Source organism: Cygnus atratus, chromosome 8 (assembly GCF_013377495.2).
Source record: "Cygnus atratus isolate AKBS03 ecotype Queensland, Australia chromosome 8, CAtr_DNAZoo_HiC_assembly, whole genome shotgun sequence".
Classification (NCBI taxonomy): domain Eukaryota; kingdom Metazoa; phylum Chordata; class Aves; order Anseriformes; family Anatidae; genus Cygnus; species Cygnus atratus.
The window spans coordinates 7459417-7473074 of NC_066369.1; the positions used below are offsets into that span (position 1 = coordinate 7459417).

General features: G+C 35.3%; 1 protein-coding gene across 3 annotated transcripts in view; it reads left to right on the plus strand.

Moving 5' to 3' along the window:
• Nucleotides 1-13340, plus strand: part of KCNT2 (potassium sodium-activated channel subfamily T member 2) — a 138313-nt gene extending 124973 nt beyond the window's left edge. For 2 of the 3 annotated variants that reach the window (XM_035537705.1, XM_035537706.1), the window contains 6 exons: nt 677-778; nt 2068-2151; nt 3162-3290; nt 7459-7759; nt 10907-10991; nt 13229-13340. In XM_035537705.1, coding sequence (XP_035393598.1) covers nt 677-778; nt 2068-2151; nt 3162-3290; nt 7459-7759; nt 10907-10991; nt 13229-13340 — 813 coding nt within the window. Of the gene's footprint in view, nt 1-676; nt 779-2067; nt 2152-3161; nt 3291-5840; nt 5862-7458; nt 7760-10906; nt 10992-13228 lie in introns of all 3 variants that reach the window. The other variant, XM_035537707.1, reaches the window with a different exon arrangement.
• The last annotated feature ends 318 nt before the right edge of the window (nt 13341-13658 follow it).

Sequence of the window (13658 nt, forward strand, 5' to 3'; positions counted from 1 at the left end):
GAACACATCTTATTCTTCATGACATCTCTGAACCAAAAGCTTGATGCATTCTCTCTCCTTAAAACAGCAAGATCATTTCCAGCCTGTAGTTTCACAAATAACTAAAGGAATAAGAAACACATTGGTGCGGTGTCTCTACACATGAGTTGTGATACGAAAAAGGAATAACTGTAGTTATGTTCTTTTGCTTCCCTTCCGTAGAAGTATCAGAACAAGAAGTTTCTGCCCTAGTCCACATCTGATCTCCTCTCACGTTATCTGAAATACTATTTCTTCCCTTTTGAATCAGATTCTGTTATGTTTCATGTTCACATCCCTAGTAGACTTTCTGGATCTCAACAAGAGTTTGCTGTCAGCATCAAGAAATTTGGATCAGGAATAACAAGAGCTTTGCTTTAAGCACAGTTGAAATCCCACAATCTCTGTTTAAAATGATCTGGTAGCAAGTCCCTGTGCAACTGCAGATGTGAAGATTGAAACAATGTATGCATTAAACAAAATCTTTCAACTTGAAAAACTAAGTATTGAACACAGGTGCTACATATTTGTGGAAACTATAATTCAGGGTAAAGGGATTTTACACTTTTGGTCTCTTCCAAGGTAATATCAGTTTGATATTATAATCCTTCCAAAAGCAGCACTAAAATTATTATTTTTATTATTGATTTCTATACAGAAAGAGCGGGAGAAGGGATCTAATTTGGCATTTATGTTTCGACTGCCTTTTGCTGCTGGCAGGGTTTTCAGCATCAGTATGTTGGACACACTGCTATATCAGGTATTGTGACTGTCTTCTCTCAACGTAGATAACATGCATTCTTACCACCCGTTTTATTGTACATAATTGTCAGATGACCCTGTTTTCCTACATGTAAGCCATTAATGTAGGTGTCTGTGCCAGGAGCCGTCAAAGACGGATCAGTGGAGCATGCTCCATGTGACCTTGCTATTACAGTAGTCAAGCCCCCAAATTACCCTCTCATTGAATGAATTCTGCTTTTAAACAATACGATACTTGCTATGAAACTCTCTAGAGTCTGGTGAGATGGATAATTTTGATTCAAACTGTATAAAATACACATTATACAGGCTGTTAACACTTGTATTCTGCAACAAAAAGTCAGTGCTCTTTCCCACAAAGTAGCATGTCTGACCACAAAAATCAACAGAAATATTTGCATGAGTAATTTACCAGCCATCTTACCAGCCAGCCTCTTCTTACTCTTGTCAACTAGACCTCCAGATGACCAGCCATCACACTTTAAAGCCAAAGAACAACTAGCTGCAAGTTGTGTTCCAAGAAGGAAAGATAACCTGCCTTCAATGCTGCCCTACTATACCCAAGAGGTGGCAATGAACAGTCTTATAAAAGTCTGCAGAGCACACACAGTCCTCCGATTCCAGCAGCCCAACTGATAAGGAGGAGAAACATTCATGGTTTTAGCTGATCTAATGTCTGTTCCTGGTCTTAGCCTGCACTTCTACATTTAGTTTGCTTAGTCATATCTAATTTCCACCTTTCTGCCAGTCAGCAAAACACTTTGTTAGAGCAACAAGCCTAAACTGAGATAAGGCAGATCTACTTTAAACATTAGCTGGATCAGCAAAGGCAAATGGCTCCAGTTTGAATTAAAATAATAGCAGTCTCACCTTAGCATTATCCACTACTCAGTACTGCAGCTCCATCTAACATATGACAGCATTTCATCTGCACTGAAGATAGTTATTTTAATTTCATAATCAACAAAGCTAACATCTTACTTCCACTGATGTTACATCTACATGCATCTTAGTTTTCAGGCTTCCTCATTATACCTTACTCTCCCTGAATCTTTTTGTATACATATGCAGAACCAAAAAACATATGTATTTTTTCCTGTCAGTAGATTCAGCATGCATAAAGAAATAGCTATTTCTACAATGATTAAGATATCTAAAATATAGAGATTGATTTTAAATGCAGATGTGCAATTTGTTTAGAATTCACACATGGTGCATATGGTTACCTGCTCATCTGTTCATTAAAGTTTTCTTTCTTCTCTGTCTCTCCTGTTGAAAATCTTGCAGTCATTTGTGAAAGATTATATGATTTCTATCACAAGACTTCTGCTGGGACTTGATACCACACCAGGATCTGGGTTTCTTTGTTCTGTAAGTTAAAAAAAAAAAAAAGGTAAATTATTGTTATTACAGAATAACAAATAATATTCTGTATTGTCTGCAAAACACCTCTACTTTCTTTGTAGAACAGTTTCTTTTGCGAAAGTCCAAGAAAGGCCATCCGTTTCCTTTTTCACTGGGGAGAAGACAGGAAGAATAGGTAGAAAATGTGTCTGGTTTTAGTTATGTCCAAAGGAAAAAACATTCCCTACCCCTAAAACCCACAACACATTCTATAAAGCATAAAAGAAAACAGGAAAGACAGGAAAACACAGAAGTGCAAGTTTTGCTGTTGTTTTTGCCCCCCCCCCTGCTCTGATCAACATTGGCTGAAGAAGTTTGGTTTTTAAAAGAAGCACTTTAGTGTTTGTTGGCCAATCAGCAAACTTTGTTACAGTGGAATGCCAGTTAGTTTAACCTTTGACAAGGGACTCATAAATATCTTGAAATAAAGTTTTTCAAATATTTCATGACTTCAAATTAACTTAGGAAATTTTTTATACCATTTATGCTTAGTGTATTGCTTTCTCCACCTTCTTTCTCCCCAAATACTGAGCTTGCTGTCTAAAGAACAATTATCTGGCAGCATTCAAACTATTTGCTTGTTCTTCAGTCTGTCCATCAACAGGTTCTAACTACTGCTGATATGTAGTTCATTCTTTTTATATTTATTATTCTTTTTATATTTTACTCAGATAACGAACACTGGATGAGGGATACCATCCAGTTTAAATAATTTTAAAGTTTAAATAATTTTAAAACAAAGACAGAAGTAATTCCCAAATGACTGAATCACTTGCACCACAATGTCTACCAGAGAACAAAGGAACAGCATCTACAAACTTGATAGAAATTTCAAATTTATTGTGAATGAAAGGTGCAACTCTACAATATGATCATTACCAGCCAGCATTTAGTTGTCAATTTTTCTCAAGAGTAGTATAATGAACCATATAAGCCATCTTGAGTTAAAGTTTTCCTTCCTATTATTGTTTGTTCAGATGAAAATCACAGAAGAAGATCTGTGGATTAGGACATATGCCAGACTATATCAGAAACTTTGTTCTTCTACAGGAGACATTCCAATTGGAGTCTATAGGACAGAATCTCAAAAGCTTACAACATCTGAGGTATGTCACTTTACTATACTTTGGAGTTGGTTACAGAGTATTCAAGAGGTTTTTTTTTTTTTTTTTTTTTTTTTTTTTTTTTTTAAAACAGACCTCGTAAAAATTGGAACCATTTATTTAAAGAACATTGGGGGTGCCATGTCTGCAAATGCACTTAATTCCAACCCACTAAGGTCTCCCTCTGCTGGCACGTATACAGTCAGATTAACACAAGGCCCAGACCACATATCAGACCCAGTTTATGTACAGATTTTCATTCCAATGCTCATCTATGAAGTGACTAACTAAAAAGCAAATACAGCTCAGGAACAGGTAGGACAGGCTATGATAGCTAGAACTAGGCTGAACTTGCATGTAGTGACTAACAACAATATCCATAACAAGCTGTACGACCAGGTCCTGTATCAGGTGCAACAAGAATGTCAACACTCTAACCCAAACAGGTGGCATTTCAATATTGATATGAATTTGTAACTAGAAATGAACTAGAGAATAAAATTGTTATTAAAAATATAATGGTATTTCTTTAACCTTGGCTGTTAAGTGTTATTTTTGTATACGTGTCTGCCATATAAATACATATTTCTCCCTGTGTGTGTACATACACACACATATCAATATCGATACTCTGTTTCCTATTTAACATACGTGCTGGTGACGGTCCTACATCGCTCATTTTCACTTTTTGTTTGTGCAGCTTCCATATCTCTTATCCATAAGCCATTTGTTTACATGAGCATTAATACTGCCATCTCATTAAACCATGATTCAAATATGGCTCTAATTTGCAACAAAATTTTTCTACTTCTGAAATGCAATCTCAGTTTACAGATTTCCAGTATAGACGATTTATATTCTCTTCTGTATTTCAGAAAAAGGCTATAAAACATTAAGCCATTTAACTACAGGCTTTATCTTGAAGCAAGTACAAACATTTGTTTAAAGTTAACTTAAAAATAAGGATTACAAGAGGCTATGCAAGATTCCAAGTTGACTAGTGACTCTTTGTGGACCACCAGTACTGCTCCAGGTGGCTTTTACAGCTTACCTAGCGTGCTCTGCACTTGCAATAATTGTCAGATGAATTGTCAGATGACTTTAAATTTAGCAGCATTAACACAATCCATCAAAATCCCTTTGAGAAGAATATAGGCAAAATCACTGCCATTGCTGCTAATATGAAAGAAAGTTGTCATAGCTTTCATCAGAGCAAAGGACATTGCAAACTAAGAATTCATTAAAACACGGATAAGACTTTCAAAGGCTTTACTGAAAAACAAGGTTTAAAAGTCAGTCAGTTAACTCTAAACTCACAATTTTACCATAACATGGGGAACCTTTGAAGCCTATACTTTAGTGCTTGAATACCTGATCAGACCAGGCCCAGATTTGCTGGGGAGGATAATCATCTTTTACAAAGAAGCAATTAAAAACAAAACAAAACAAAAACAAACAAAAAAACCTCCTGCTATTACTTCCTGACAGGTTTCATTGGTAGTCTCCTGAAGAGTTTGAGATAAATCAGACAGAGGAAGAATTGGAAAAAAATTAAGACATCTAGTTAAATTCCCAAGTTGTCACATACTGGATTCAAGTGGAAGAGTCGCACTGTCTCTGTTTATTAAAGTAAAAACATTTATTAACCATTTTAAAAAGCTCCAGAATCCAAACACAGACCCCCAGCAGTATTTCCCACATGTACATACTCCAACAGTTTCTTGTTCAGTGGGTGAGCATTCCTGAAAACCTTACCCTTCTACAGAGGCACAGGAGTCTTTCCTAACCTAGCTCTTCCCCAGAATATGTAGAAGCATCACATCTGGCTCTGCTTCTATGGTGAATGGAGAAATTCTGAAATCTGTAATCTTTCTGCAGAGCTATTCCATTATTAATTTCCAACTAATTTAAGAAATATTATTAGTGTGAGCTATCATTTAGCTTTTCAATATATTAAACCAGAAAACAGCTTTAAAATACTGTTTGATGAGGTCTTTAAAGTGGAGGTTAGAGAAATTTAAATTAGTATTTTTTTTGTTATTGTTGTTAGAAATGATGAATTTCTAGCCATAAATTGAAGGTTTCTAATGCGGAACCTCAAAAGTGTATATCAATTTAATTTTAAACAGACATATAAAACTTAATTTGTATTGCGTATATGTTGGAGCAGGCAGTTAATGTTTAACTTGATTCACAAGAACAAAATATACAACTATTATTTCTATATGCACTAGTTCTCCTTTGAGACCTTTTTTGTACTATCTAAATAAGACACCCTCACTTCACTCTGACAAACAGATACATGTCTTTCCCCTAAAAATAAAGTTTTCAGTGATCTAGTTGCTAAAGAACATGAAAATCTAGTTTGCCACACAATGAGCTGCACGATTCCATCTATTTCCATTTAATTAAGAAGAGAGATATGGGATCTTCCTTACTACCCGTGTAATTGATTTTCTGTGGTTGCTGTTAAATACTCCATGTTTGCTTCTTTAGATTCACTTCAGTTTAAATTGTCTTTTGTTTTGTTCCCCCCACCCCTTCCATTGTCAGTCACGAGAAACGGCTTCACAAGTAAGTATTTGCTTATTGTCTGCCTGTTTGTGAGTCGAACCCCGGGAGTAAAATCCTTACAGGAAATAGAACTATGCGATGGAACATCCTTGAATAAATAAAGCTTAAAGCAACATTGTTCTGTACACAAACATCTTATTGAAAATTTGAAAGCTGACAGAATGACTTAAAAAAAAGCCCAATGGGATTTGGTAGGCTATTCCTATTGAATCCTGAAGATAACAGATCATCTTCACAGTGAGCTGAAAACCTTGATCCTAAACGCATTAACTGCTAACGGACAAAAATCCCCAAGTTTATCGTAAAGAATATGTGGCTACACTTAAACCTGGTTCAGATTGCTGGTGGAGCAAAATTTTCAACACTGACAAGGTCAACAGAATCTTGCCTTCAGATTTTATTTTAACAGGAAAAGATCTTTAGAACCTCAGTAGCTCTTCAAATAAATTTGGTATATTCACTGATCACTTTGAGTGTATTATGAACTCTTTCTATTATTGGGGTTTCATATAAAGTAACCCAAACCCAACTTTAAAAGTCATCTTTGTTTTGGATTTAAAAACAAACAAAAAACCCACAACACATCAAACTGGCATCAGTAACTGGGTAATAAGACCACAGTGATACCAGGATATTGGTGAGGGCTTCACTATTTCAGTGCCAATGAAAGACATGTTTTAAATATCACAACAGCTCAAGATTATAAGGAAGTAGTTTTTTTTTTTTTTAATAGAATCCAAAAGTATTAGTTAAATCTAAAATTGTAATTAAAATAATTTTAAAGTGATCTTCTGAAACGTTTCCTCATCTTCCTTATTTTCTTTTTTTGTGTATGTTACAACTGCATATGTAGTCCATTCACCTGAGTTATTTTAGTACTGCTTTGTGTGATTGCACAAAGCGTACTATTGGTCACAGTTGGGTGGCATGAAGAAAATAGCAATAGGGGGCCAGATTTTGGCCCTTTTAAGTCTGCTTTGTTACAATATCGTTGCTAAAAAGCAACGTAACTATACCTCAAGGTAGGAACTATAGATTACCACATTTGGAAGAGGTGCCCTGAATCACACTTTAGAATATTGCATACATCTTCAGGCACAGATGTATTCCAGAAATCATGTGCTGGTAGATCAAAAATACCTGGAAATGAGACACTGGTAACAGGCAATTTTCACCTGTAGTCTTAAGAGAGCACTCAAAATGGTGCAGTCAAAGCAGTTACAACTTGAATATTTTTTTTAAATTAAAAAAAGTTAAATGCTTGGAGGAAAGTAGAATTCATTCAGAGTTGGTTCCTAGATCTGGGAAAGGCAGTACCAGAAGGCTACAGTTCTTATTCTCAGAATCAAAATGGAATCAGGCATTAATTAAGGCTCAATTTAAATTGCATTTATATAATGTTAGCCTTTTGCATTTAAAAAAAAAAAGTCTAGTAGAGAGTAAGCAACTCAGGAACATTTGGTAACTATGAACAACTAAATTCCCTCAGCTCCATTACAACTAAAACACATGTTCAGCTGCACTATTGAAAAGTGAATGTTTTATTCTGCCTCCATTTTTTAAACCTCTTAATTTCTCCTGTCATTCTCCTTTCAAGTCTCAAATCTCTATTAGTGTGGAAGAATGGGAAGACACTAAAGACACCAGAGAGCACTTTAATTATCGCAGTAATCATCGTAACTCAACATCTAGTGATCAGTCTGATCATCCTTTGTTACGACGAAAAAGCATGCAGTGGGCCCGACGGCTGAGCCGAAGAGTACCAAGACACTCTGGTAAAACAGCTGAGAAGATAAGCCAGCAGCGAATGAATCTTTATAGGAGATCAGAAAGACAGGAACTTGCTGAACTTGTGAAAAATAGAATGAAGCACCTGGGCCTTTCTCCAGCAGGATATGGTATGATTAATTTAATCCTTAAAATTAATAAAAATATTAGCATTATACAAAAACCTTTTTTTAAAGAACAGTGTGCCATAAGTAAAATAAGCTTGTGGTAATTTCTTTTAAACGAAACTTGCTTCATTTTTTTTTTTTTTTAAATCAGCTCTATTATCACCCATTCCTATTTTCAGATGAAAGCTCAGAATATATGAGCTTTAAATAAATATGACCACCTCAGTCATATTTAAATTTAGCATATATATGTGTATGCAGAATATATAAATATTCCTTTGTCATTGAACAACTGCTCCGTATTTCCACAAACTTATTGAAACATAAATGAAGAGAACTATTGTGAAGTTTGCGAATCTGTCAAGGTGGGGAGTTGTTTGTGTGAAGGAGGATACATTTTCTCTGTATTTTTAAAATGAACGCAAAAGTGTCATATTAAAGGCATTTTTATGAAGCACGTTTCACTAGGTCTTTAGATGTTTTTATAAAATGTCTTTTTCCAGCAAAACTAATTTTAATTTTTAAAAAAACAACTCTATTGACAAGAGTTCTGTAACAACCTCCTAAACTTTATGCACAATAGCTGCCTGGGATGGCCGTCTACAGCCTTGGCTTCGTAGTGTGTTTTGTGGAAATCCTCAGAGCTATGGGTTCTAGTTTTCCTAGGAAAAGCAATAATTTCTTCATCTCTCATCTTTTCTGTCTGCAGGGTAGGTCCAATATGAAGCTTAGTGCTTGTTCAGAAGAACCAACACTGCAGTTCCCATGCTCAATTTACATTCAAAGCATCAAAAACATTGCTTGACAAATGCATTAGTACTGATTTTTCAACACAATTGTTTACATTTTACCTATACCTAAAGTATCCATTAGCTGAACGTAAACAGTATCTCCTATAAAATAAATATTCTTATTGGCCCATTCTGACACCACATACTATTAATGCAGGGTTGGGGCATCCTTTAACCAACAGCAATGTACTACCCAGCAGTGGTTCTTATTGTTGCTATGTACACATTAACTTCATCGAGAGAAAAAGCTACTACTGAATACACGGCTATAATTTTGCTTAATCTTTACAATTTACATACAAGCTCTTTATCTCAGACTCCAACTGGATAATTACTACTCCCACTTTAATTTGTGGATACTATATGAGTCTGCTGGAAGAATCAGGACTAAGTATTTTCCAGGGGTGACACAGGCCACAGTAATATTTAATCAACCCCAAGAAATTTTGTAAATGTTGTTCACGTTTATACTAGTCACAGGAGAACTTTGGTCGATTCCTACTTTTCTTTTAAAATCCTAGCTAAGAGCTGACAGCAAATGTTTATTTAATTACTTAAAACCATTATACTATATTCAGAACAGCAAAATCTTGATAGGTAGATGCTTTAGCTGATACAAATTTATCTGCCCTGATTCTGATTTACAAACTTTTATCTCTTCCGTGTTTTCTTACGGATGCATCTCATTATAAAGAAACTACTTTGACAACCCCAGGAACACCATATTCTGAAAATAAAAATTAAGTTTTACACATGCAGCCAGCTGCTAACCTGGACTGTGACATTCCCACTGCCATCTATCCTCCTTCATATTCAGTAATAAATTCCACAGGACTTTCACCCGCCTTCAAAGATAGCTCACTGCCCACTCATCCCACTACACATTAAGCTATTACTACATATACTATTATTACATATAGAATAGAAACTTTTTAATATCCCTGTTTTTTCACACTTAGAAATCAATCATGCCAGTTAGCTCCCTGCAGAAGTTAAACATATTCCTTAATACCATCTTTCTGCATGGGTGTGGAGCAATGAAAAAACAGAAAACAGTCACAGCTGCTTACATATCCCCATGTAAAGGAATGATCCTATACCTAATTTCACATCTTCAGTTTTCTTTACACTGATAACCTAAAAACCCCTATGCACTCCAATTCTAAAGTCAAATAACTGAATTCATTTATGGCAACTGAGGCACAACACATTTTCGGCCATGCAAGCACTCTAGCTGAGGCATGATACTAGGATACTATACTACCGTGAGGCTACTATACTGGTGAATGTGTTTGTGTAACTTTTTACAATATTTTGCATCAGCTTCATTTTACAAAAATAAGCTGTACTTTTAAAGACCATTTTAGCTGTGTAATTGCACCTATGCTGAGTCTGAGTTTATCTAATTGTTCTCTAGACAGACATGCTTACAGTAGTGCAAAATGTGGTACGAGCACATAGAAAGTTACATGTAGTTGAAAATATCCAATAGCAATTTTCAACCTAGAGACCACATATCAAGCATACTTGATTAACACGATATAGAAATTGTGCTGAAACTAGGATGGGACTGTTCTCTTTTGCATCATTTTCCCTAAAAGTGAAGAAGTAATTAGTACAGATGAAATGCCTCTCCTATTAAATTGAAATTAGCCTCACTACAACAACTTATGAAAAACATCAAGAGAAGGTTATACAAAAGAAAAGATACAGCAGTGACAGCTACAGAAGCGTGCTGAGACTCAGCTAAGTAAAACCCCTTCAAAAAAAAAAAGATTTCTGTCAGCCAATGCAGCATAGCATTAGAAGAATGGTTAAAAATACAATAAAGAAATTCCAATTGCTGTTCATACAGCTTTCATATTTCAACCCACTGGCACAGGTGATAAAAGTGAAAATTAATATTTTCCTTGACACTTAGGGAGAGTGAAGAGAGATTTATATTGACCAAATTTGGAAATGGATAGCATTTAGCCTTGGCTTGAACTTTATGCCAACTGAGGATGGAGGACCCTACTTTCCTCTTAGCAATGGAAACCAAATGAATGATTGTTTAATCAAGATAAAATTGAGTTGTATTAAGAATTAGTATGACTGGAAAAAAAGTGCAAAAGAACAGTTTTTAGAACACCAGAAAGAAAATGCATCTTGAGAGATAAATCAAAAGATGCTATGCCAGATAGTTCCAATTCAAGTACACTTGAAAAGTTGCTAAACTTATCTGATATGACTTTGACACCTGATACTTTTGACAGCTCTGAGCCAAAGATGATCTTTTAATTGAATTAGTTAACCAGAAATTATACTTATGACAATTTGTTTTTCAATCTGATTTGATATGTGCATTTTTCTCCTCTAGATGAGATGAATGATCATCAGAACACCCTTTCTTACATCCTGATCAATCCTTCTCCAGATACAAGATTAGAGCTAAATGATATAGTGTAAGTATAAGCACAAAAATCACAAGACCTGAAAATTTTATTACTTTTCTGCTGTTACAGGGGAACACGCTTTCCCATATACCTGCAAAAAAAATAAGATGGAGGCTTCTGTTTAGACAACCAATTATATGTATAATTATGTAAGATATACATATTTCATAATCCTTTTACCTCCATATTCTCTCATCTTCCTCTTACTCTGTGTATTTAAAAAAAAAATAAATATCTACCTGAGTTCACTGGATGGCTTCACAGAATTAACATTCTCATTAAATTTCTGCAGTCTTAATAGAAAGATAACTTTTCAAATGGGATTTTACTTCATGGATTCAAATGCCACTAAAATAAAAAGCAGTTCTCCCCCAAATATCATGCAATATTCATGCTTATGATCATTCAAACAAATGGCAGGACCTAAATGCAGCATTTTTTATTTTTAATTATTTTTTTTAACTTGCTTACCAGGAATTTTGAAGACCACTTGAGAAAAAACAGGTGAACACAAAATTTGAACTGCTCAAGAATTGTGGATATATTATCTGCCCCTCTCTCATACTGAAGTTTGATGTGATTACTGTGTTCAGGTCCTATGCTGTTTTTGTCTCTAGCCTCTTTTGCCTCTGCCTTGCTATGCTAATATCCTCCATCTGCTCCAGGGTCCCTGTGCAAGGCCCTCCACACCAGTGCCAACCCATCTCGCCATCTACTCACAAGCAGAAAAACTGTTTGAACTATTATCCCTATTGATACTAAAAAACCAAAACCAACCAAAAAACCCACTACATTGTAGTGCCTTGTAGTATTGTGGTATATAAAAAGTATAGCATAAAAACTATTAAACAGCAACTACAGTTATAAAATTTGTTGAAATGATTTAGAACAGTATTTTCACTGTTATGGAACTCTACAGTATGATATTTACTAATATTTAACCTGTAAATGCAGGTACTGTTTCCTAGTTTAGCTAGGTGGACTAGGAGTCCACATTTTCTTTTTCCACCTTTGCAAAAAAACAAGGTATACAGCAACTCAATAGTGAGTGCATAATTTTGCAGCGGTACTGAATTTGCTGTGTCGTGCCTACACATCTTTAGCCTGTACATGCACATACTGTTGCCTAGCTTGATGTATGTTCATTTCCTGATAGTGGGCCTCAGAGCTTGTGTCTCAGTTTATGCCAAGGGCTTTTTTAAGATTAATTTTAGTTCTCTTGACTAGGCAGCCAGTTTACCCTCACGCAATAGGAGATAATTAGCGGAAAGGCAAGGAAGAAGTGGTTCTTTCTACAGCAGTTTTCTTTTAGTCACACATTTGTGTTTTTTTTTTTTTTGTCCTTCCTGCTGACAATCTGGAAGGCTGGTCTTCCCACAATTTTTTTGTCTGTTTCTCAATACATTTTCCAGACTTCCTCCTGCATATGACTCTTTTTTTGCACTTATTACCTGCACTTTCAGACCAACGTGAGTTAATCCCATCTAAGCCATTTACTTCTGTGCAGCTCTATGATAAAAACAAAATCCCTTAAAGGGCTATAGATTCAACTTTCATTGTCTGAATTCCTATACTTATACAACTGAAGTCCTTCACATTTGCTATGATCCTATTATGTTTGTGATTTATCATAGGCATATTAGATAATATACAACTTTGAGTTAGCATATGAGGAAAGTTTCTCGGCATTTAGAAGTAAGAGTACTTGCAGTACTTTCAGCTGTTAGATCTACTAGAAGTCCTTTCTCAAAACTAAGGGGTCCATCCTGAGCCTGTCAGACTACACCAAAATTATCAACATTGTGCTTTTTAGTTCTTTTAACTATGCACAACTAATCTCTTGATTCCTTACAACATTCTTTTTAGAGTAACTCTGTGAACTGCTTGTCCCTTCTTCAAGGCATAATGAGTAAAAGGAGATGCGTAAAGAAATACAGTTACTAGCAAATGTGTGTTCAAGGACTGTAGCAAATACCAAGGAACAGAGCTGATGTATCTAAAAGATTAAAGTGGCTCTCAGTCAAAATTAAGGTTTAGCTGTACCCAGTACACATATATGATGCCTAGGCAGATGGTGCAAAAGGCTTTACTATTATACAACATAAGTGGAATTGCCAAAATTTCCAAGTTACCCAACAGGAACTATCTAATTCTTCCACAAACCTTTTCAACGTTACAACAGTCTATGTTTATTTGTCCTTGCTTGTACCAAGGCTTTTAATAAGAGTTGTAATTTCTTTTTATAGATACTTGATCCGACCTGATCCCTTGGCTTATGTTCCAAATACAGCACCCAGCCGAAAAGACAGCTTCTACAATACAGTGGGACAAGACACCAGGGAGGAAACACAACTTTGATATGTAATTCATCACAAAATTAAGAGAGACTTCTATACACACACAGTTTCCACCAACCATTTTGAAAACTGAGTGGTACATTTTATTCAGATTTTGGAATCAAATTTACAGTGGGTAAGTCACCAACTTTAGAAACATGATCTCTAGAAATTCTAATTTTAGTGATTGTCAGGCTTATGGCTTGTTCAGTATGGTAGTTGAACTTAGCAGAATTGTGAAACCTATGATTTAACCAATATAAAGAAATGATGAAAGTGATAGATGCCAACATATGTTTCACTTAGAAGCTTCTATGCATATTTATCAAGGTGACAGCAT